A 26094-nucleotide genomic window follows, 5' to 3' on the forward strand; every position below is an offset into this window, starting at 1 on the left:
ATGCTTTAGCATTACCTCTTGGCAATAGACACAACAGTGAGCGATGTTCAGGCTCTACCTGTTGTTCTACTGGGCAGTTTTAACTCTGTCGCCCACTACTCCGTGATCAGTTGATATTTAAAAGCATATATGTGGAGCAGTTGTACTCAGAGCCACTAGAATTAACTTCAGGGGAGGATCAAATTGTGGCAGGTTTACTGAATTATGTGGCAAGAAAAGCTAAATTACATGGCATTATGCGTTCGATTTTGTGATAGTGTTAACTTGTAAAAATGACAAAATAATGAGAAACTATCTGGGCAAAGGTTTCACCTCATTAGTGCCAGTCTGACACCCAAAATACAGCAATCCACAACAGAAAGATGACCTGCCAACCTTCGCGAATCACCTTGCACTACACAACAACGTGGGCTTTGTTGTTTGTGACGTTTGATCCATTTGAGCTAGAAACGATTTTTTGTTAAAATCAACAGATTAGGCAGCAGTTGATGGATTATGTGTTAAATGTGGCTAATCCATAATTGTGCGTATAATGCAACATTGCATGATTCCAGTGGCCCTGGTTAAAATGTATACTAATGATGAAGTGATTGTGCATTATTTGATGAAAAACGCACATAAGGAAACTTGTTCTGGAAAAACTTTCTCCACAAACCTGTTTTCTCATTAAAAACAAAAAACATCATTCTCAATATGCTGAATCCATTCAGGGGAACAGTCTTTATTTTGAAGAAAAAGAACTGTGATCTTTTCTTCTAGGAACACACTACGCCATTATTTTCCGCTACTTTGAGGAAGAGGGGCCTTTCATACATCTTTCTTCCTTTTGCGTCTACCTTCTGTCTTTTTCTTGGGGGGCGGGAGGGGTACATATCGCTCCCTTGGTTTTTTTTTCTCTTTAGAATTTTCCCATACCCTTTCCATTTTATCTCTCTACTCTCTAAATTATTTATCTTTACCCATCACCTCTATCCCTGCCTGTTCGTGACTGCCTTCCCCTATATACACCATACTGACTCTGTTAATCCACATATCACTGCAGGGACACAAGTATTGCTAAAATTGAAATTATTGCTAGAAAGAATATCTATAGTTACCTAGTGCCTCTACCCGCACGGTCTATACCCTAGTACATATCTACTCCACTTATAGCCCAGTTCCTTTACCCCTTCATATACCGTACCAGCTCTAACTATATTATAAAGCTTCAATCCTAATCTGTGCTTTAGGCTGCCTACCCTTGCCTGTACCCTAATACGTACACCAAGACGTCTTCCCTAGTACCTCTGCTTCGCTCTAAACCCTAATACTGCAACACTTGTTTTAGCAAAGTCTCTTCCCATACCCAGTACCTCTATATGTCTAGTACATCTAACCTGACCTATACTTAGTAATTTTACTCTTATATTTACCATACCACCTCTCCCCCATGTATACCTTAGTACCTCTGGCAACTATTGCCGCACACCTCTACCCCTACTAATACCATAGTACTTATGCATTAGTACTTCTGGATTACTACAACCCGTTTTCTTCTTACCTGTTTTCTTTTACCATTCTTTTATGTCTCTGCCCACCTTTGTGCTTCTTTTTGATTTTTAATTTCTCACATTTTGGGGAAATGTGATTTTTTTTTGATTTTGGAAGTTCATCAACTTTCAGTTTGATCAGACTGATGGCTTCAGGCTGGTGTTTTTTTATTTTAGGTTGCATCCAAAATGAAGTAGAGCGGATTGTATTTTTCCATTTGTTTTCAATCTTTTACAGCATATTCTGTGAAACTGGGCAACCAGCGAGCAAATAGAATGTTTTTCACTAAAGGTTTTCACTTGCTGTGTTTCAGCATTTAAAAGTAGATGTGAATGCACTTATGATTTTTTAAAGGAGTAGCAGGCGTATTTTAAGTTTAGGTCAAATAAACTTTAAAAAATAAAAGGGGCAGATATTGGAGAATCCAGTCTACTTTTTTAGAAGCACAACAGGTGCATATTTAGCCTGGGACAACGAGATCTTACGTACAAAGTCAAATCTATAAGCAGGTACTATGCAAGCCCCTCTAGTGTTTGAGTGAGCCTCTGGGAGGATGAGAATGAAACCATCTCACATATGATGCATGGAGCTTCGTTTAGGCTTCAGCCCCTCTGTGGCCTTTCACACTTCAGTCCATCTGTGGCCTCGCACACTTCTGCCCCTGTGGCCCTGCACACTTCTGCGCCTGTGGCCCCCTCACGCTTCTGCCCCTGTGGCCCCCTCACGCTTCTGCCCCTGTGGCCCCCTCACGCTTCTGCCCCTGTGGCCCCCTCACGCTTCTGCCCCTGTGGCCCCCTCACGCTTCTGCCCCTGTGGCCCCCTCACGCTTCTGCCCCAGTGGCCCCGCACGCTTCTGCCCCAGTGGCCCCGCACGCTTCTGCCCCAGTGGCCCCGCACGCTTCTGCCCCAGTGGCCCCGCACGCTTCTGCCCCAGTGGCCCCGCACGCTTCTGCCCCAGTGGCCCCGCACGCTTCTGCCCCTGTGGCCCCGCACGCTTCTGCCCCTGTGGCCTCGCACGCTTCAGTCCCTGTGGCCTCGCACGCTTCAGTCCCTGTGGCCTCGCACGCTTCAGTCCCTGTGGCCTCGCACGCTTCAGTCCCTGTGGCCTCGCACGCTTCAGTCCCTGTGGCCTCGCACGCTTCAGTCCCTGTGGCCTCGCACGCTTCAGTCCCTGTGGCCTCGCACGCTTCAGTCCATCTATGGGTGGCTCAGTGGACTAATGCGTCTACTGCAGCGGCCTGTGTTCCACCTCATGGTCACAGGTTCAAATTCCGGCGGGTCCACTCAGCCTTTCATCCATCTGAGGTCGATATAATGAGTACCATTGACTTGGGTAACAACAAACATCTGTTATTCAGCGCCAAGATACCTGATAGCATGTTATGTTATGGCCTCATATGCTTCAGCCCCTGTGGCCTCACAAGCTTCAGTCCATCTGTAGCCTCGCACGCCTCAGTCGATCTCTGGCCTCGCACGCTTCAGTCCGTCTCTGGCCTCGCACGCTTCAGTCGGTCTCTGGCCTCGCACGCCTCAGTCGGTCTCTGGCCTCGCACGCCTCAGTCGGTCTCTGGCCTCGCACGCCTCAGTCGGTCTCTGGCCTCGCACGCCTCAGTCGGTCTCTGGCCTCGCACGCCTCAGTCGGTCTCTGGCCTCGCACGCCTCAGTCGGTCTCTGGCCTCGCACGCCTCAGTCGGTCTCTGGCCTCGCACGCCTCAGTCGGTCTCTGGCCTCGCACGCCTCAGTCGGTCTCTGGCCTCGCACGCCTCAGTCGGTCTCTGGCCTTGCATGCTTCATGTCTTGAACATGGTGTCCTTTCAAGGGCACGTGTGCACAGAAGGAGGTGGGCAGGCAGTTCATGCAGAGCGAGGAGTACAGGGTGCGTGCACATGAAGAAGTGCATGTTTCTCACTGTGTTGTATAATCTGCCAAATTGCCCCCATACTACATACTGGTGTGTTGCCCCAGTATAAGAGGATATTGGCGGAGGGCCTTATTGTCCCATTTAAACATGGCTCCCTTCAGGTTGGCAAATCTTCGTTCAGAAAGAATCATTTGAGTGGGTTAGACTGCACGTCCTCCTTTGAGAGGGTCGCACATAAACAGTGCACTGCATAACCAGAAGCGAAAAACAGGAAAAGTGTATGCTTCCGAAGGTTCACGTTAGGTAATGGCTGAAGTATAAGGCACCCTTGCTAGGCTCCTCCGTGTCAGATGTTTCTGGGCCGGTACCCAAGCCAACTTTCCAAACTTGCAGCATGACTTTCTTTAACAAACAAAAAGCACAGAAACCGAACAGTTTATCTTTTGTGTCACCACATGGGAATGGAGCCTATTTTTAACTATGAAATCACTTCAGCGTTTCTTCAAATGACACGGACTGTGTAATGAAATAAAGATTTCATGTTGGCAGAGTTTCTCAGGCTCCACGCGCTCCAGTGTCTGTGTTCTGTGACATGGACCTGGCTCGTGGTACAATGTGTGACTTTTAGGGCAAGGTCGTCTGGTACAGTAGCTCAGAGCCCCTGAGAGAACAGTGGTTCTGCCTGTACATTTCTCCAGCCTAACCCATCCAACTCCACCACGCGGGTGGACTTAAATGCCTTCGGTGCTGTTTTCATCTGTCCTTGTATCATCTTATTCTTCCCCTGCATTACAGGGCAATAGAGGACATAAGACTTCCACAGATCAATGGTCGAGCACAGAGTGAGAGCAACCCACCTCGCAAGGCTAAGGGGACATGCAATGGCTCCCACAGAAAGCTCATTTTCAAAGCTGAACTACGAAACCTGTGATTTCACAATGTGATGCGACCAAAACTTGATATAGCGCAACAAATCAATCCTGATGGGTTATCTCGGCGCTGAAGCACAGACGCAGATTAAAATGGAAGAAAGAAAACTGCTATGAAAAGAAATTTGATGCCAGTATCGTGTGCATATGTCTGTGGCCCATATGATGCTGCTAGGGGAAGCTGTGGCTGAGTGGATGGGACCGCGTTAAGCATGAGGTAGATGGGCAAGCGATAGAGTGGCATAGAGTGGACCGAGGGTGGAGTGATTGGAACGGGGCGGATGAGTGCTTAAGTTGGTTAGACAAAGGCTAAAGAAGACTTGTATGGGTTTTATGGGATACATATGTACAATAACTCTTGTATGAGGTGCAGTTGAGACAGTTGTAGTTGGCACGGATGCATAATAACGAGCTGGGCAATAGCAGACCAATATCTCAAATGTAAAGCTCATCTTAACAGAACTGTTCTCATTGAGGCCTTCTATCTTCAATCACTATGATGTAATTAATGTGATCCAGTCTCAGAGGTTTGTGCCTTTTCCCTTTGGTACATGTGTTTTAAAGAGATGTCTAAAGAATGAATTTAGGAACCGAACTGTGAATTGTAACGCACAAAATAACTTCCACTCCTGGCTGTCCTATCACACATGAAACAAAGCGTGGTATCCAACTTACTGCAAGAGGAAAGCAAAGGGGTTACTCTACATGTCCATGTTATAAGTATTGCTTTTTGGCATACGGTTCTTGGAGAATCTTAATTTCAGCGTACTTCGCAGCGAATCAAGTTTGAAACATAAAAATGTTCACAGCAATCCAAAAATAAATCAAATTCAAAAGCTGTTGATTAAACTCTCAAAAGCCAGTGGCACAATGCTAATTTCCTTTCAGTAAAACTGTCTCCATTCTCGTAGGGTTGGACACACGCTGCCCCCAGTTGCTCCTTCTTCACAAGTATTCTATGTCCTATATATTCTGGACCCAGCTTGCCACAGAGACTGTACGAAATTGAGTTTTACAAGTGTTATGTAAGTACATTTGGCAAATTAGGGTCTGGTGGGAGATATCCTGGCCAGTGAAGGTCCCAACTGGAAAAGTAACTAGAGTTCTTTTTCATGCCTGAAAACGGCCGCCCTCATCTGAATGGTCTATATGTGACCTTTATAGTACATCTAAGTTTGTAGACCAGAGCACTCCAAGGCAGTTTTTCCAACTGGAAACTTGATTGTGACCTTAATGGACTTTGAAAACTACATAAACATCCCAAAACTATTCACAAATGAGCAAACTTTGTAGTGCTTTAACTTCTCCATATGCTGAGCAGTTTGATGTTTGCAAATCCTCAGCCATTCAAAGTCTTTATACAGAATTCCATTTCTTCCTTCCCATTATCTGGTGTTCCCGGCAAAAAAATCTAAGCCACATGGATTACTCCAATGCATTTTTCTTAGTCTCCCGGTACATTCTTTCAAGTCTTCATCACATGTAGAATGCTTCTCCCTGTTTCTCTGTCAGTCTTCCCACCAGTTCTACCTCTTCGAAGGCTCATAAATCCCTGTCTTGCCTTCACATCCCAGCATGGATTTTAAAAATCTCTTTGCATGGTGTTCTGAGCTTTTCATGGTTTTGGCCCTTGACATCACCAGCTCAAGTTCCATCAATATTGTCTCACTCACATTCTTACATCCCATAACACCATTAGAGATTCCCAGATTTTACCGCCAATGGGCTGGTGGTCACTCCTTTTCCATCTCTGTAGCCAACGTATCTTGCACAACTCCCTTCGGGCACACAACCATCTCTTACTTTTGCGCAAAGCCTTAGAAAACTGCCTTTTTCATTTCACTCTTAGTCGCCAGGCTCTTCCATGTGGACCAGTGACAGTTAGCACCAACAAGCAACTGGGTGTTTACTATGTAAGTTTATCTGCGGCTAGATAAAAGGGCTCCAAAATCACTGACCAACATGAATTGATAATTCTGTCCAGCAACATGCATGGAATAGGACATATTTATGTCCTTCATAAGCAAACGATCCTGTAAAGGGGTGCAGATGCCATCAATCTTGCTGGCTAGACCATCTGGACCAGACTGAATCACAAACCTTTCTTATACCATGACCCCATAGATCCATGACAAAAGTGGACATTTCTAACAAATCCTTCTGGAGCTTCTAAGAAGGTAGCCACAAATACAGAGGGCAGGTAGATTTTACCTTCCAATCCTATTGGTTTCTTTTTTTTTGTTGAGCCTGAAATACAAAGAGAATGAATCACTAGAAACTATAGCAAATAATGAAAACCAAACCACATCTGAGCTATAACCTATGCTATTTGCTCAACAACTATGGACGGGGAGCTGGGCATCATACCTTTGCTTACTTGCTTGTATGCTCCTCCCCCACCAGCTCCATGTTGTGTTCTCATCGGTTCCTTCACCTCACCAGCCCCTCTGTTTTACATCCTACCAACCGCACCTTCCTCTGTTACACCGTTGCGTCTCCTCCTTACCTGCTTCCTCCGTGTTGCTTACCCCTCCTGCACTCTGTATGTTGGTGCCCACAATCGGACTTAAAGGAAAAAAATCCTCTTTCATGATACTTGTTTTTTTTCTGATCTGATTTGGTAAATAAAAAAATGAATTAGGCGCATCATCTTGAAGACAGGTACTAGTGTGGTGCACGCAACTACAAAGTCTGTGATCACCACCTGATGCCATCTTTTTTGAATTTTGTTTTCTTTAGCTGTGCTAAAGAGCATCAGAGATCAGAGGGAAACCATTGGCAAACAGCGGCACTCAACTGCCTGCCTCAGAGCCAGCTAATGAAAAATAAAACGATATTCTAGCATATTTTTATTTTGCATTTTTTGGCTCTGAGCTAGCACTGTAGGTAGGGGCAGGCCGTGGCATGGGAGGGGGGTGGGGGGGGAGGTGGAGTGCTATGTGCACTCCTTAAATGCGCATATGTGTTTGGCTGGCCATCTCAGGCCTGCTAAAACACACATGCGCACTTAGGTTTCTTCAGCCAGGCTGCATTGAACAGCTTGGCTGGAGAAACCCCATACATTCCCTGGTCTGAGCGTAGCGTCTTTCCAGCCTGCTTAGGCCAATCCCCGCGCTGCTCTGCAGCATGAGGATTGGATGGGAGTCCATCCCAGGTGCTTCTGGGACCAGGAAGAGGACAGGAGGTGCGGCACGGGAGGCGGCCAGTGGCTAAAGGTACGTTTTTATTATTTCTAACACCACCCTGATCCCCTCCCCCCGCTCCCCTCACCCCTCCCCCTGCTCCCCTCACCCTGCTCCCTTCCCCCGACTCCTGTCACCCCACCCCACCCCACTCCTACTCCCCTTCCCTCCTGCTCCCCATCCCCCCTCCCTCACTGCGGACATCCCTCCCTGCTCCCCTTTCCCCAGTTCCCCTACCCCCTCCCACATTACCTCCACCCTCCCCACCACCCTTTGGTAGCCCTATTTGTTTTGCCAATGCTCATTTTCTAGTGCGTGTTTTTTCTTCTGCTGTAATTGGAATGCATGTGAAACAATTTTACATCTCCTTGCCCAAATTCTCTCCTGTCCTCCTCTACTTTCGCCTTCTGTGGTATGAGTGACAATTATCGACTATGCCAATGTGTTTGCTTTTAAAGTGCTAATGAATGCAAAACGGAAGCATGCACACTTGTGGATACTTCACTTTACATTCATCTTGCAAATGTGAGACATATTGGCTTTTCCAATGCTTGTTTTTATTAAAATTGATTTAGTTAAAGCGAATCCTAAGTGTTGCATTCACTGTGATGCATTTTGCACTTGTTTTTGCCAAAATAAGGTTGCCCACCATCACCATCCTCATTTTGTGCCTTTATCATCCAGCTTTAGATAGGATATAGATTTTTGCTCAGCTCATTTCCTTGCCCTCAAAGTTACTTTTAAAAGAAAATTGATTCACTACCACTGTATTTGCCTTGGGCTTGCATTTGAAAAAGGTTTGATTTGCTGATTAAGATTTGTGCTCTGAAAACCTTATCAAATGTTGGGATTTGTCCTGACTTTATTACCAAGGTACTTATTTCCACAAACATAAAGGAAAATACTTGTCACCTTCCCCCTGAAACCTGATGACTGGCAAAGAGTTGGTGAGCAGGTTTGTGAAATTTGACATAGGTGGCATGAAGGACAATACCTCCTTCCCAACACACTAACCTGTGGTAAGATGGCACTAAAGCTGCATTTTTTTGGCTCTAATTCTGTTTTTCTTCTCAAAAGTTACTCGATTAATGTACTCTTCTCCGTGAAGAAATCCTTGATTGGATAGTACGAGCGAAGGAGGCTCTTGTCCCTTATCAAATGCCGGTACCGACAGGTGTAAACTCTAAGCCTATCGCATGGGTGGGTTGGCCTGTGTCCTGCTAACACTATGCCTATTCTATAGTTTTAGGGTTGGCATCATGTTTGGCCCAGCAGTACTTAGAGATCTGCCTGTGCGCCCACCCCCTTCTCACATTTCCTGTTTTAAAGTTTTAACATATTGATAGTGGAGAAGAAAAGAGGTGAGAGCCAAACAGCCCCCTGCTCGAGGATTCATTTGTGTTTTTTGGGTACATCAACCCTCCCCATTTGCAGTTAAATGCCCAATTTCCAATACACTGCAGGTTATAGACTGTAATGTAGGGCATAGGCGCTTTGCATGAGCTACTCAATGTCGGCGTGTGATGCTTAGCTGCAGTGTTCAGTTCCCATCACTCTGTGGTACAGCACTATAGCACTTTAGTTAAGAGAACTGACGAGGTAAGTAATTGGCTACCGTTGGATTCATATTTTTTTCTGTACATTGGTAATAATGTGTCCGCTGTGTTTTTGTGGTCTCAGCCTATTACAACCTGAAGACAGAAAGAAATATGTCCTGCTGCAGTTTCCACATTCTGTATTAGGAAATAAATTACATTGAAATGCTGCAAGTTAGCAAAAAATTTGCTAATGGGTAGTGAACGAATGCGTGATTGATTCCGCGTCACTCGCCTCTATTGGAATTCAGGAGAAGGCGGTACTAGGGACATGCCGCTTCGTGTAATCCTTCTTCAGGCTGCTGGGAAATCCCATAAGACCTTCATCGCTGGTGGGTTCCCATGGCTCGAAGAGCTCGGCGAGAGCTTTAAGGTGTTTTGCTCAGGAATGGAGAGCTGAAGGAAATGCGTCTCCGCGAGGCTGCTCCTGCGGGTTAGGAACAGTAAGCGTGGCGCATAAGCCCTTCAGAAGAATGCGCGACCCTTTGTCCCTTAGTCACATGGGGTCAGGCTACACAGAGCTTGCTCTAGTGACACAAAATCTCCTTTATTAGAAAAGATTAAAAATCCACTTCCACTGCATTCCAACAATGGAAATACCCCAGGTAGAAATAGCAAAAGGAAACTGTTAAGTGAATTATTCCAGGATAGGTTGGGCTAATTAGCCCGAAAGCACGTGAAATGCCCGGTGCGCAGTAAGCGGATGAAAGCTCTCGCGCTGTTTAGCAATGCCACTTTAATAGGTTGGACATACAAGAAGTAGATTGTTATGTGGAAATGACAAGCTTTCCTCCCCCCTAATAGACTTCGTTTTCATTGTTTTTTTTTTGTTTTGTTTCCTAGCTGCCCTTGTAGCTGCTTCTATCTCTCCGCTCCTCTCTGTGCTGTCAGATTAGATTAGCAGTTAATTTTCTCCACAATAGATAATTCACCGAATCTCTGCAGTAGAATATATTGAGAGGTGATATTGAAGATAATATATTAAAACCAGACATTCTCCTTCCTTCCTCCCCAGTTACTACTTACCATCAATAGACCTTGGTCTCCTCTGCCCATCTCTTTTCGCAGTGCTTAATTTGAGCCTGTGGTTTCTGTTGCTCGACACCGGAACTTAATTGTCAACACCACACTTACGACAGTCTGCTGTATGGTGGCGCTGCTCATCTAATTTAGAGATGAGCAGAACGGTTGTTTATGAATACAATATACATTCAAAATTACTAATACCTGCCTCCCCAGCCATTCCTTTAACTTTGGGGACCTGGAATTATCTGAACTGTTACACTTGCAGGGGAGAGAGAGACGATTAGTAGTTTTGTTAGCGATGTATGGGACGATGGGTGGTGCAAGCAGCAGTGGCCCCCTGGTCAGGACCATTGCCAATATTATTTTACAAATTAAGCATGAGACACTGGCTCTGTAGCACTCCTGGTCGCGGAGAGGCATTTTACAGCTGCCCCAATGCTGGTCTTAATAATGCATTGCTCTTCTGATTAGAGTCTCGCGAGTTATGTAGCTAAAGATAGATCCACGTTCCCCTTGTTCCTACGAAGTGGATAAACAGTACATGACGAGTATACAGACATGCTGACATGGTGAGAGGCCTTTACTTCTTTACAAAGCAAACACAAGGAGATGATGGACGGAGTGCTGAAACTTTTCAGACACTTGCCCTCAGTCACAGATCTGGATTGAATCCATCATTGTTCTTTAGCTCACTTCACCACCCTAGTTTGGACCCCGCCGTATGCATATCAGTCTTGACCCTGTGCCTCATGAGAACAGTCCAGCCCGAACTGCCAGGCCTAGTCCTCCATGGACCGGAAAAAAGCCTCTCCCAAACCCTGGTGCACCCTTTCATCAGAAGAATTACAGCACCTTTTCATCTAAAATGCCAAGACCAGATTCATTTTTGCGGTAATTATTTGTCAGTTTTAGTATGAGTAAACATTGCATTAAATTACTGCTCTGGGTGGAGATGGGAGGCAGACTTACCGCTCCCATTGACAGAGGGTGAATGGAAAAGGGCATTAGCACAGGTGGCAGAAGCAACTAGTAATGCCAAATTCAAGCTTACTTAGTTCTATTATTTACATCGCCCATTTCTGACCCCACAGCATCGGGCGCAGTTTATTCCTGGGCTAACTTCAGCCTGTCCCCGATGCGGCACAGACCCTGCCACATCCTACATATGACCTGGAGTTGTATACGACTGCAAGCGTATTGGAGTCAGGTGACACAAACTCTCCACACCTCCCCCCCCCCTCATCCCACCCCCCATGCTGGGCAAATGGAGAGAAGATATGCGGGAGTGGGGTGTGGCCGAAGATTGTCGCCTCATAGCTGTGAGAGTGGATGAGAATGCAGAGAGAGACCTAACAGAGTGGGGAACAATGTTATTAGGAATGTCCTTGACGGCAGACCAGAATGATGAGGTCACACTTACACAATCCCCGAACCACACCCCACCGGCATCCAGTGCAGGAAACACGAATGGCCCTCTCACCCAAATACCAAGTCAGATAACACAGTCTACCTGAGAGAAAAAAGAATTCCTACTTACACTTCATACACACAGGTTGGGCTATGCCACCAGTCACTGCCAGTAGTTTCTCATGTTTATTGGTTTATTTATGGCTTCTTGTTACTTTTTGTTTTTCTCCAATCCATAAAAGATTGATGTGCATTGCTATGTATAGTATTCCACTGGGTGAGTGGAGATTGCTGAACACCATCATGGGTAAATACGGTTGACATATTGTAACGTGCATATGACGAATTCTGCTATGTGATATGATGCAATCTCATTAATAAAGACAAGTTTAAAAAATAAAATTACTGCCCTGGAAATGTAGTGCCTGACTCCTGTCTACAAACACAAACCCACACTGGCCACATCTTTTCCAGAGGTTACACAGTTCTGACCTCCATCAATCCAGATTTAAAGTCTTTCATGTGTATTTCTTGGCTTTTACTGTTCTTTAGCTCTCTCACACTTTCTGATCTCTTTGTACTATGGACATTGTATTCACATGTATATTTAAAGATATTCTGCTCCTTCTCCTTCAGCCAATCTTTGACTTAAGATATACACTCAAGTCCCAGTGCATCATGGTCCTAGTTGGGCATACGGTAATACCGTCCTTCATTTGCAGAGTTCTTGCAAACTAGTTATGTGTTAGGATGGCATTTGATGCCTCCTTGGTACAGGGGAGTACTTGGGGGTCTGCACAGAGACAACACCATAATAATTCATGAATATGCTGACGATACACAACTCTGCTGGAGTCTCCTCCGCTTCAGACATTTAACGCCCAAGACTCACCATGCACCTCATCCTGACCTCGATGTCCAGCACCTACTTGAAGTTCAATACCAACAAGACATTATTCCTGTTTTGTCAATATAAACGAGCATGAATAGTTCAAACCTGGCTTAATGACTTGAATCTTCAGAACTTTGAACTCTAACTTTCACTGAATGCTAGGTCATTTGAATTCTCCCTCAACCAACATACTGCAAAAAGAAAGATAGCCTTATACCAGCTCTCTCTATAAAAGAAAGTGAAATGTATTGTTCCAGAAAGTGACTTCAGAACTGTTGTTCAGGCCCTTGTACTGTTGCATCTGGATGGTGGTAACACCATGCTCTGTGTCCTCTCAGACTCCACAGTGGCCACACTTAAGGGAATTCTACACTCTGCAGCAAGTCTCATCCAGGGCCTTAAGAAATACGATCACATTGCTCCCTTCCTGAGGGAACTCCTTTTGCTCCGTTGCCAGCCTGTACCATCTTCAAAACCAGATGAATCGTTAACAAAACCATGATGGCCAGTGCCCCGGCTTATTTTTCATACAAGTTCACTCTCCCCCGTAGCTCTTCGCAAACCCACGGCCAGAAAGCCATAAGACTGGAGACTTAGAAGTGCAAAAACTAAAAGAATATGAGGCAGCAGGCCTCTTCCATCTATGCACCCAGGATCTCGACCAGAATCCCTGTATACGTCAGGGCCGCCCTAACGATGCTCCAATTTAGGAGAGAGTTGAAGACGCACCTCTTGAAAGAACACCACAATAAAATGACACTACACTTCTGCTGCTAGAATGCAGCCATCGCTGCTATTGCATTTTGTATGCTTGCCTTTGACCCTGTACAGTGATTCGCTGCCCTTCAGTTAGGTTTGCACTATACAAATACAGTATACATATAGGGCTGTGAGACTGAAGGAGCCAGTGTGCACGCTGTGCCTAGGTCAGGGTGTGAGGACAGGGAGACTGCTGGTATGGGGTTGTGAGGAGGCACAGGGGCATGGCATTGGCTACTGGGTGGCGGTCAAAATGTTTGGACTGCAAAAAGTCTAAAGTTGGAACAGTTTTTAGACAAAACATCCTGGGGTGTGGGCATGGCTACAGGGTGGGCAGTAGGAGGCGAGTGTAGCAAGGATTCGCAGAAGAAGCCTCGTCCATGCTTACCTTGCTGTTACGGTGTAATTGGGTTTCACCAGCGTGCAAACACCTGCGTTATAAGTAGGTGGGGAGGAAATAAGTCCCTACATCGCTGCATTTGTGAGGTGTGCAGAGAACAGTTAAGAGGAAGGTACATTTCTACTACAATTTAAAGAGACTAGGTTATGCCATCAGTTTTTACTTTGCACAACATAAAACTATTCCTGTATGAGCTGTAATTATAAACAACGTGCTATAATGCCTAAGCCCTCCTCCCCCGCGAGGCAGCTCTCGAGCCCCACAGCACCGTATATTGCCGACCGGAAGCTGAAGGAGTCCAGATTCCCAGCGCTCCGCTGCCCTGCAGCCCTCTAAACGTGCAACTCTGGTTTTTGCAGGCAGTGATCCTGGGGGAGCGCGGGCGGTAGAGCGGTGCCCTTGAAATGCATATTTACACGCGAGGAGTATAAACAGGAGAGGTGCCTCGTGAGCCAGAGCATAAACCCCGCCGCTCCCCCCGCTCCGTCCTCGCGCTCTTCCCGCTCAGCCTGGCTTTCCCGCCTCAGTGTCAGGCCCTGAATCATCATGGGCCGCTGATGCCACGTTACAGTGCCTGTCGAGAGGGCACGGGAAGCGTGAAAGGCAGCGGTGTCACTGGGCACCCAGCCTTCTGGGGCACGACAGCCCGAAAGGTTAAATTGCTTTCATTATAATTCCACGCAGGGTTTGACGTCTTGTTAGAGGGGTGTCGCATTCCGTCAGGGAGTGTTTATTTGGCGAGATGTACACGTGCGGCAAGACCTTAAGATGTATTATAAATACGCAGTGCCTCGGGCAAGCGGTGGTGTCGGCGTTTTTTCTGAGGGGAAGTAACATTCAGTTTTCATGCCACACATACAGGGTGTAGGAAGACTCCGTACATCCCAGTATCATTGAAGGACAAAGTTCACCTGCCACGTGTACAATTTTATACAAGAAGCATAAAGAGCCTTTCAAGTATATCCGCCTTTACCGTCAACCAAGCAAGACCATGTTGACTTCTGAGTTGCCGCACAGTCTAGTACTTTTCATCCACATAATGCAAAAATAGAGAACCTCCACCCGAACACCCGATGTCGTAGTGTGTTGTGTTGTTTCCATTTTTGTATCGACAGCTATGGGTTCCATGGCATTTCAGCACATTTTCTATCCCAGTGCCTTTTCTTACGGAAATGGGATTATGGGAAGCCTGTCAGTCCCTTATGTCTGGTACTGGTGTTTGATTGTGTGAGATTAGCAGCGAGTATGTTCAATTCGTTGGTAGGAATTTGCACAGATTCGCCTGAAGGCAAACTGAGTTCCAGCTTCTTTGCAGCATTTAGTGTGTGTGGATGGTTGTGCCCAAGTTTCTCACAGTTTTCCTGCATTGGATGGTTGGCTGTCATTGCTCTTCTAGAATAAGGAGTTTTACATTTATGCGTCACAGTGTGGCTGGTTGGTATTTATAATTCAGGGTTGTACCATAAAATATCGGTTATGTGTTTATGCTCAATTTATCGCAGCACCCTGACCTTGCCTTAATCTCCAAATTGTATTCTACATAAAATGAATTCTGTTAACATGATTAATTTGTCTAAGGACAGTTGACTGAGTCCAAATGCCCTACAGAAGTAAGCATTTTCCAACAGATAACAGTTATGGGGGCTTGATTTAAGTACCAAAATAATTTTCTGAAGTAGGCATATTAGTGAATTAGCTAAGGAAAGCTCCAGCAGTGATAAAATTATGCCCCCTCCTTCCAATCATCCATTTAACACCAGCCTGCAGACTACATAATCATGCTTCTCTCTAGCATAAGCTGCGCATACAATTTAGCAATTGTACGTATGATCTACAGCGTGACAGATCTTCTTGATTTGCTGTACACGTGATGCTGTTTCAGATTCCCTCCATCTACTCCTAGCAGCACCAGGTGAGATATCACCTTGGTCTTCTTCAGCGGAATAGTAACCCAGAATGCTCTGCCCGTTGACTGGTTTACTGCTTTTGTATCAGACCCAGCGGATACTTCATTGCTTGGAGTGCACTGTCATTTATGAGATATGAGTACAATATGGAATCACTTTATGGAGTAGGAAGTAAACAAAAGGGACTCACCGAGCACATAAACCTTTTGGTTTTCTAAATTTAAGACCAAAGTGGGATAGCCAGGAGGCTGCATTTACACTTCTTTGTAGGCCGTCGGTAAGCACTTAGATGTTTGTATTCACTCCAATGATAGCATGCCTTATCTATCTTTTCGGGCCGTCGCTGCCTGTAGCAAATTAGGTTATTGATGTTTGCATGGTACTTAATGCACACGTTTCGATGCTGGTCTTTTTTCGATTTTGTTATTTTTGTAAGTGTATGTAGTTTGCACTATCAGAAGACTTTAATCCAGTAACCTTGCTGAAGCCCTTCCTGCTTCTGTTTGTCCTCGAGTGCTCTGTTCCCTTTTTGCCACTGTTTGTTCTAAGCCAGTGCCCCCCTCGAATATGGCCGCCTACTTCTAATCCTTTCCATTCACCTGCAGTTGGGCTTCATGGGAGTTATTTTACGCCGGATCTTTTGGGCTGCTTGAAGGTGCCACTCACTGCCATTTGACATCTGGCAAATAATTGAGTGAGATGTGTTCAGTTACACGTGAGACATTGACTTCCACAATGATAAGCGGAGATCCATCAAAAAGAACAAAAAGGTCTTGAGTAATCGGAGCCCTGTTCCAGTTCTCCATGGTGTTGCTGGTCTTGTGTTGGGGAATGGTGGTCCAGGTTGTCCTGGTTGTCTAGGGCATATATGCTAGTCAATCGTTGGAATGGCTCCCTACGGTGTCCTAGATAATGCGTGAGCCGAGCCCAAGTCCAGCTCCCCTGCAGCAGTCAGGGGAGGCGAGGGCATTGGGTCCCACACATGCACACACATACATACTCACCCATGTACATGCACATTCCCTCACACCCATACATTCACAAACAGGCACACACACAAACACCATTCATGAGCATGTATGCAGACACTTATTTAAAGCATACACTTAGTCATGTACCATAATTATGTATGCACCAAACTTTTTAAAAAAAATCCGCCAATGGGAGGAGGCAGCATTCTCTCACTCGTCACAGAATGGGATGGGGTCATTGAGAATTGCTGACCCCGCTCTACTCTGTGATGAGCGTCACTGATGGACACTCGACCGTGGGCACTTCAGGGTTTAAAACAGATGTCAGCGACGTGCACCTTCATCGAAGGGCTTTGCTGGACAGAAAGGTCACTCCTACAAAATGCTCAGCCCGGCAAAGTTCAGATCAGTGCATGTATAGCGCCGACTTGATCATGACCGTTTTTATATGTTAACGATTCCTTTGTGTGAAAAAAGTAATTTGAGATACCAGCAATCCACATTTCACATTAAAAGGATAATGTTGCAAAATTGCTATGGAGTTAAAAAGAAAACAACAAAAAACCCACTCAATATCACACATCCCACAGATGTGTCCGAAATATAGATGCATTGCGGAACACTGCAACAAGGGTTCTGACAAAATCCCTCTTTTTCTAAGTTGTGGGCAAGCTTACCAACCAACACCTTTGCGCATCATGAACCTCTCAGATGGTAACTGACAATCCTTGCATCCTTGTAAGGTGCTCCGAGTAAAGGTTGTGGTGTGCAAGTGAAAGATTTTCTTTGCTTTTCATTGTTTTGTAAAGAAACTGATAATTACCAATCTGATTTAGGGAACCTACATCAGCATATGTTAGATCTGGGTTGTTAAAGAATATACTGGCAAAACTTAAAATAGGCTCACTCATTACCCCTGGTCCCCCACACTGTCAATTATTCCACTGTCTCCAGCTTTACACCTTGTCTATGGGATGGGGTGAAGGTTGAAGGAAGGGTTATAGAACTGAGAACATGGAAAGATGAGAATAAATTCTAGCCTGTTTTTTTCAGTGCTTACTTCAGTTCTGCAGAAACTTTGTAATGCCTTCCACTAACCTTATAGGTCTGTGTTGAGACTGGAGGGTGAAGGATAGGAAGAGTGACTGTTCTGAGTTTAGTGTCCTCTCCTGGCATCTCGGGGAAGCTTGCATTTATAGGTTTGATTCTCAGCAGGGCTGCCTCTGCTCTTCATTCTTTCATAGTGGATAATTTGAGAACCATTAAGTTATGTTTATTAATAAAGTAATAAGTACATTAGGGAGAAGAAGATGAGGTTGATGGAGGTCAGGAGGGATGTGCATAGAATTAAAATGTTTGTCCACAAACCCTGAAGTGATAGCATATTGGTTTTATTAAGCTAGCTTCTTTCACACTAATAGGCATTGGCCAGCTCTGCAGATCGTAACAACATTTAAAACTGTGCATGTGGCAAAATAAATCACTTGTAGTTGCAGAGAAAAACAGAAGCCCATGCATTGAAAAAGGAACGTTTTTAAAGCATTATGGAAAAACCTCAGATGGGGGGAGAAAGCAGCCGGTGGCACTAAAAGAAAAGGCTACTTATCAAGCCTTTTAGGTCTGACATGAGTCCAACTGTCTGCACGGCTTATGTTTTTTAATGGTTTACAATATACATAGAGTGGTCTTTGGTTCCACCCAGAGCAATACATTTCTCACTTCATGCTACTGACTATTTTGTGTAATATCTCCCCTGCCACGAACTTAACTAACTTAACTTATTTGAATGCACCTGGAACTATTTTACAACTGAAAAGTACATTCAAAAATCATGCTCTTTGTTACACTCCATTCTTTATCTCTTATATTCATTATATAAAGAAAACTATTTTTTTGTTGTTGCTATTTTCCCACCAGCCTTGGCAAAGCCAGTAGAGCGGACTTCAATGTTCAGATGGCTGTTTCTAACCTCAAATTCCTCACCTTGGAATACTGCCCAGATGCCAGACATAATACAGAAACCTTTTCCAGCAATTCGCCTGCATGTCACCAGGTGGCGCCGTGCAATAGAGTGGAGTCACCTAGGTGCCACCCCTGCTCTAAAGTCTGTTCCTTTCTTCCTGTGCCTTCCGATGCGGAGCAGGTGCTTCGCTCCCAAATTCATTAGCCTACCAACCACTGCTAAAATAAAATCCAATGTGCTGGGGAACAATAGCCCCTCCTAAAACTGCAGAAAAAAACTGCCATGCTGTGCTTTTATCAGAGAATATTCCACCGTGCAAATTGTAGAGCTCAGTTGGAAAAAGAACAGTTTGGGATTCAATCACGTAATCGGACATTATTCGGGCAGAAAAAAACCCAGCGATGGTCTATTTAGAAGGGCATACAGAAAACAGAATAGTTTTCGGAATAGCACACTTTGGGGGCTGGGGTGGGCGGGGGAGAGGGAAGGGGGAGAGCATCATTAAAAATGCATAATTAAAATACTAGCGTAATTAAAAACTAAAATTCTTCTTTTGAAGAGAAGGGTTCATCATCTCTTACATTTGCAAACTGATGGTGAGAAATGCTTGCAATAATGACTGAATGTCTCGAGATTACATGAAAGAATTACCTACCCACAGAATAGTGGCCTGGAGTCTCAAGGATGATGCCATTAGTCTGTGGAATATGTTTTTTGAATAGGCAATGTTTGTTTCTCCTGTTGACATCTATGGTAAAGTTTGCTTTGGTTCTTCATTTCAAATGCAGTGACAATTGGTCAAACGTTCTGCTGGGTGTGCATATGAAACCTCCATGTCCACTTTAGTCCTGTGATACAGCAAAATCTGTTGTGCAGATTAGTACCCAGACTGTCAGGAAGACTTAGGCCCCTTTTAGGTCAAGCCTACTAGACTGCACGTGTGCTGTCTGTTGCGAGGCAGATTGCTGCTTACCAAAAACATAGAGGAGCTTGGAGCCCGCCCGTTACTTACCATTGGTTGACTGTATTTGTCACTTTCATTTGCCGGCTTCCTATTTGTGTTCCAGCTTGTCAATCTTGTGTTTGCCTCTTTCGTGGAGCATTTCCTCTTTGCAGTAGATTTGTTCCGCTGACATCGCTGCTTCCACTGTTTGCTTTTCAAGCACTACTTCTTTCTTTTTGTGTGAAGCACTCCACTCGAGTGCATGCGTTTCCCCACTCTTGTGTTGCTCTCGCCCTCCACACTGGTTCCTGCGTGTTCTCTTGCCCTCTCCTTGCGTCCATATTGCTTCAGTGTTCCCCCCCCCAACTCTCCCCATTTTCCTGCATTGTTCTTCCCTTACCGTCCCCATGTGGCTCCCGTTATCCTCATCCTCCCTCGTGTTGCTTCTGTTCCCTCGCCCACTTAAAAAAAAAGCTTTTGCTTGTTTTGTTTTCTTTTGGTAGCTACCTATCCAACTTGGGTCACTAACTAGCAGAAAAAAAGCGCCTGCCTCAGACTTTAATGGGGGTTATTTTGTTTTCTTATGTTTTTTTTTTTTTTTTTTTTTTACTTTAGCCTCAGCAAAGTTGCTGTGCTGCAGGGCTAAAAACCATTGGCAAAGCGATTAGGTTACAAAGGTGAGACATATTCACAATGCCAATGCTTGTTTATGGTTTGGTGTAAATCTATTCAGTAGATTGAATGCAAATATATAAAGCACTGGTTCAGTAAAATATTTGTACTGGTAGAAATTGCCAACTTATTGGTCAGCACAGTTCCTAAAATCGGAAAACAAATATAATTGTTTATCATGCTTAACGTTTTTGAACCCACCCACACCAATCTGATTGGCTAAGGAATGACTGGCATTTTTGTCAGCCTGCTTTATAGGGTTTGACAAACAGTATCTCGGATCTGTAACTTTGGATCGACAAAAAGATTTGTAGAAGAGTAAGACCCAAGTGTATGAGTGCACAACCCAGAGGTGTGGAAATACTCACATTTTACAAAACAATATTCTATGGAACAGTGCTTTGACCCCCAAACCTGCTGGACTAGGTCACAGAACATGGTGGGGGAAAATAACCGCTGAGATCAATGGGAATTTGACTATCGACACTTTGTAAAACAGTTTATATCGCACCAATACTTCTGACCTTTAATCTGCTAAACCTGGTTTATGAAGCAGGGTTTCAGTACAGAAAGAATTCAGTGAAAAAAACTTGCATTAAGGAACTTTATAGTCCAGACCAAACATAAAAACTAAAGAGCAAATACATTGTAAAGTTATCCTAGTCAGCCCCACTGGAATGACAACACAACCAGGATCAAGCTCCAGTAGAATGAAGCAAAGATTTGGGGTTCCTTAAAGATGGAGGTGCTGATTACCATCATAGTTAGCCAATGAATGCATTTGTAAGGTTTGATGTCCCAGTCGTAATGTTCCTTTTTCCTCTCTTCTCTTTCTCATGTCCATTCTTTTTCTGTCTCTTTGTTCTCTTTTTTCCTTGAAATGTGCAGGGTTGGTTTGTGGTTGTAGATGTGTTGGTCTTTAACTGATTGGCATGGTGGCTTTTACTTTAGTACTTTACTTCAGCACTTTACTTCAGCTCCTCTGGCCAGCCTGATGGGTGACGTCACATGCATCCTATTGTAGAGGATCGCTTTATTCTTCTGCCCATTCATTTCTTGATTTTATTGGGAATTTTGTTGAAGGACTTCGTGGTCTGAATGATAATTGTGATGCCAGTGACACTCTTATTGTGTAGGGTGTCTGGCCATGGCTTTGGTTTGACATTGCCTGTTTCCTGCTGTAATGTTTTAGGAGGACAGTAATTTGCTTTGGATAATCAGGGATATGTGTTGGGATACAGATAGCCTTGGCAGGAGGAGGTGCAAAAGTTGTCACATCCCACCACTACAAGGCATCTAGGTTTGTCATCTCTATATTCGGACCTCATGACTTTACTTTTCCCATCTCTTTTCTTCTAGAACTCTTGTACTTTAAAACTGCATCCATTCTCAATGTGCGTTTTTCTTTTGCCCTGTCTCTCTCCTCCCTTTTCCATCACATACTGCTGACACCAACCAGTTGAAATCAAAGTAATCAAGGACTTGCCGTGGCCACCGCCAGTGGGGCAGCTCGACAGTGGCACAAGCAATCCCGAGGGTGACATCGCAGGCCCCAACGCGCAGCACTTCCATCTTCAGCACTCGACGCCGCACCTCCAATCGCAGCACAGCACTGAAGACAGCACTGGTGGGTTTGAATGTCTTGAACATGCTATGCTGCATGCCCAGTAACCGCTTCCCCACAAAGCATGCATAGAGTGCTGGTCTTGTCACCACTAACTGCAGCATTGCACGTATGTTGTATCCCATCTATACAAGAAAGCGCAAATGTTGGTCCCGCGTGGTGGGCGCGCCATAATCAGTCCATTGCTAATATATTTGATGATGGATATTGACTCAATAGTCTAAAATAGTCTCTTCTGTTTATGTTGCTGATGGAACTCTCCTTCGAAGTTACATAGTCTTAATGCTACTGAAGTATTTGCGCTTTTCTTTGACGTCAAGGAGTGCACTGAAGGATTAGTGAGTTGTTGAACTCTTTGTAGTGGAAGCAATGACGTGGTAGTTGCCCCGTTACTCTACTGAGGGTTTGAAGAGTGCAAGCATTCTAGTCTTCGTTTCTGTTCAGCAGCTCAAAATGTCCTCTTTTTTCATGATATTTTCTTCCGGCCTCATTTTCTTGCTTCGCTTTTTGATAAGGAACTTGCGGCTTCTGGCATTACATGTTTCTTTAGTTTCGTCTGCTCTCTTATTGCTGCTGCTAATCAGCCAATGTATGTTCTGGCTTTGCTGCTGTTACTGTTTTAATCGCTCCGAGCTAGTTTAACCACCTTTCTTGTTGTTCCTGAATATTACTTCGTCATATTTCCAGCAGTTTGAAGTCTTTACGCTGCATATGGTTGCAAGAAAAAAAATATGGTGTCTCTAAAGCCACCTACCATTTTGTCCGCCCCCCTTTGATCTGAAACCATGTAATTTTATACCCCTGAGGGCAGGAACCGACATTCTGCGTTAGCAGTGTTATTACATTGGTCCGATTCAGAGTGCAATCCGTCTGCATGCCCGCTGACACCCACACGTCTCCACATTCATTTATTTCCTCGTTTTCAGGTGTTTGCAATACATTAAAATCTGTGCTGTTTGTTAATTTTATTACCAAGTTGTTCGTTTATCCGTTTATGCTTTGTTGTTCATCGATTCTTTTTCAGTTATTTCGAGATAATTGAGGTGCCACATTAAAACACCACCAGCGGAACTACTCTTCCCTCCAACATAAGCCATCAAGCAGACATTAGTTTTCACTCTCTCCGTAGGTGGAGTGCCTGAAAAGGGAAAAATAAAAGGCTCTTAAGTAGTGCAAATCATCCTCAAATTCTTAGTGTTCCTCAACTATGGAAAGGATGTTCAGGGACCAGAAAATCTGATGGAATAAACCTGCACAGGTCTCAGTTATGGTGGGCAGGTTTGGATATTTCCTGATTTAAATAACACTACCAGTAGACATAAATAGAGCCAATAATGCACTGTAATGAGATATATCACGTTATAAAACCACATCTGGATGCATCCTGTTTTGCAGAACCACTGGTTTCCTCCTAAATTTTTAGGTCTCGCCTGGCGAAAGTAGCACATGCGTAGCACTCGCCATGGGAAGGCCTTTTACGATCGATTCAGCCAAAGCTGAGTGCACGCGCATACAGATGGACGAAGATGGCTGCTCTCGCCATCCACAAAGCGAAACATGCACGTGTACGGACAAAAAAATGCACGCGCATGTGGACAGCCCGACGGCATCTTTGTATACTTTAATTAGCGTAGGGATGTGCACATGCGTGCGCATTTTTTTTGTCCGTACGCGTGCTTGGCGGCGTGTTTTCGCTTTCCCTCCCTCCCCCCGTCGGGCCCCTCCTTATTGTGTCATGCAGTATATTTTAGATGGGAAATTCACCACAGAGTTCTTGTTAAAAACTTGTTTTAAATGTAACATATATCGCTACGATGAATTGAATTTTTACTGTGTGCTTGCAGCATACAATGGTTGACCCTGTTTGCCAATGTGTACATGCATGCACCTCTCTGCTTGTTTGTCAGTATTCACGCAGATCTGCATTTATACATTTGCACTGTCGGGGCCTGCGTTCATGTATGCTTGAGTGTGTATGTGTATATCCATGAGCAGTTCCCCTGTCCTGGATGTGTTCATGCAGGTTTACAATGTCTTGGATGGCAGGCCAGTGTTCACGCAGATGAGTCGGCATGCTCGTGTGTGCACGTGTACAGCCCCTCTGTCGTCTGCCTGCCTCCATGGAAGCTATAGCTGTGTGTTTACGTGCGGCGTGTGGTGCCTGCCGTTTGGCGGTATTTGCTCACATCCACCTTTTCGCCCATGTGCAGTGCATGTGACTGTCCCCTAGTGTGCAGACATGCAGTCCCTCCAACTGCCTGTGTTCATAGCCGCTCCTGCGCTCCTGCTGCAGGCCTCAGACCTCACGGGGTCTGGGAGGGCAATGCCCACCCTCTGCCTTGATCAGCCCCTCCCCCGGGGGCCCCTTTGATGAGGAAACACATGATTTGTCAGGAAATGGTTGGGCGGCAAAGATCGGACTGGGCGCCCAGGGGTCAACGGATCTAGGGAAAAAGACACATTCCAGCTCTCGGTGCAGGCCCAGCTGGTAGCCATCAGTCGGGCCTGGCCACCCCTCCCCGGCCCCAGGAACCCACAACAGGCCGCATTGTTGGGGAATTCCTCGTATAACTCCCCGCCGCTGGCTGCTAGGTGAGAGGAGGGGGCACCCCACGGCGGGCCGTCCTGTCCCACCCCCCTTCACATAGTGCAGAGGTCTGAAATCTGGAGAGTGATTGACGGGGAAACGAAAATTATCCCAGATTCCCGCCACCCACCGCGAGCTCTTGGTTTGTGGAGCTCCGAACGTCGCAAACCATGCATTCTGGGCCATGGAGTTCTCAGCAGTCATAGTCTTAAAGGAGCAGTTCTGGCGTTTCTCAGACAGATTACAAAACTCTTGCAAACACAGGCGTGATATTCCTCATCCAGTTCAGACATCTGAAGATGCCTCAAATGTCAGGTGCTAGTAACTCACAAATCCCAGGGATCACAACACAGATCTTCACCAAGAACTGTCAAGATTCCAGGAGCAGCCATACCCAGACAAGGATTTTTCTTTGCATTCAGGCCCCTGTTGTTCTTTTCTTCTGATTATGTTCCTGTAATGTAAAGAAAACACCAGGACCAGATGACTCATGCATGGAGTGAGAAAAAATGAGCTCTCGTGTTCTGTGTTTTTGGTTGACAAATGATGGCATTCTGATAGCTCTTGTGTTAATCTGTAATTGAACAAAGTGGCCTGACACACATGAAAACAGTGATAAGTGAAGGGAGATCCAAGGAGCCTCTATCAAACCTGGGTGTGCCTAGTTTGCCCAGTGTTTAAATGGATTTGATGCTCATCACCCTGTATTCACATTAATTTTGTGTAAGATTATAACATAAAAGCCATATAACACGTTGTCAAGATGACACAGAGGGTAGAACCTTTCCCCTGTGACCTCAGTTCTCTTGTCAGTAGCTCACTCACTCCAAAGATCCCCCACTGTCCTATGACAGGCGTGAGTAGCCAGTGCTTAATTTCCGACAGTGGTTGAATGTGAGGCCCACCAGCACTTATTTTCGTGGACCGGCACTTATTTTTCCTCAACAGACTTTGATCCGCACCAAGGCAGAGAAAAACACAAAACCGAGAAAGAGAGCAGAAGAGAAATATGGAAAAACAGTGACAAAGGGAAACAACCAGGGATGAACAAGCATTAAAAATGCAATAGGCCTCACCTTTCATTAAGTTAAAGCCATTTGCTTTGCTATACCATACCATTAGCAAAGCAAATGGCTTTAGCAAATGGCTTTAACTTGATCAAAGGTGAGACCTATTGCATTTTCAATGCTTGTTAGCATAGGAGTCACTACCCACTGCCACCATGGCCGCATCCTCTGCTGCCATATGGTACCCATAACGCCTTTGCAAATGATCCCAAAACACAGCTTTACCTACCACACTCAATCAATGCCTCCTTGCCTCGTTCTCTGAAGCTATATACCAGAAGAATCCTCATGCTCCATCAGTGCTCCGAGACAGACCACTATACCACTATGAAAAGTCTCGGGTTCAAGGAGGCCAGCAGACTTCAAGGTAACCACGTCCTATACACTCCGTGTTTTGTGTTTATGCATGTAGCACATCCCTTTTAATAGGCTAATACAAAAGGCCACAAAGCAGCACTGCAAAACCAAAGTGTAAAGATGCACCGTGCAGCCTCATCGTAAGACTGCAGTCCATATTACAGCTGGAGCGGGAGTAGAATCTGTTTGATTTATACAAAACGCGCAGTCTGCTTGACTATGGCCAGACCCTTACATTGACTTGATATAGGTGACCCTTGAAGCACAAACTTGGCTATAAGGCAACCGAGCGCTGTACACTCGATGCCTGATCAATGTAGGCATGTGGGGGGAAGGTGTATTGGGGAGAAGGGAGAAGGAGCGCTGTACAAAATATGTCTGTATGATAGATAGGTAACTGGACAACGGATGTACTGAGGAGG

The 26094-nt window shown here is 45.1% G+C and overlaps 1 protein-coding gene across 4 annotated transcripts in view; it reads left to right on the top strand.

Moving 5' to 3' along the window:
- SHF (Src homology 2 domain containing F) overlaps positions 1–26094 on the top strand; it is a 378180-nt gene that overhangs the window by 243174 nt on the left and 108912 nt on the right. For 2 of the 4 annotated variants that reach the window (XM_085644027.1, XM_085644028.1), the window contains exon 4: positions 21497–21664. The exons of the other annotated variants lie outside the window; for them this stretch is intronic. In XM_085644027.1, the coding sequence (XP_085500153.1) occupies positions 21497–21664 (168 nt within the window). The remainder of the gene's footprint in view (positions 1–21496; positions 21665–26094) is intronic. 4 annotated transcript variants of the gene reach the window in all.

Source organism: Triturus cristatus, chromosome 3_1 (assembly GCF_964204655.1).
Source record: "Triturus cristatus chromosome 3_1, aTriCri1.1, whole genome shotgun sequence".
NCBI lineage: Eukaryota > Metazoa > Chordata > Amphibia > Caudata > Salamandridae > Triturus > Triturus cristatus.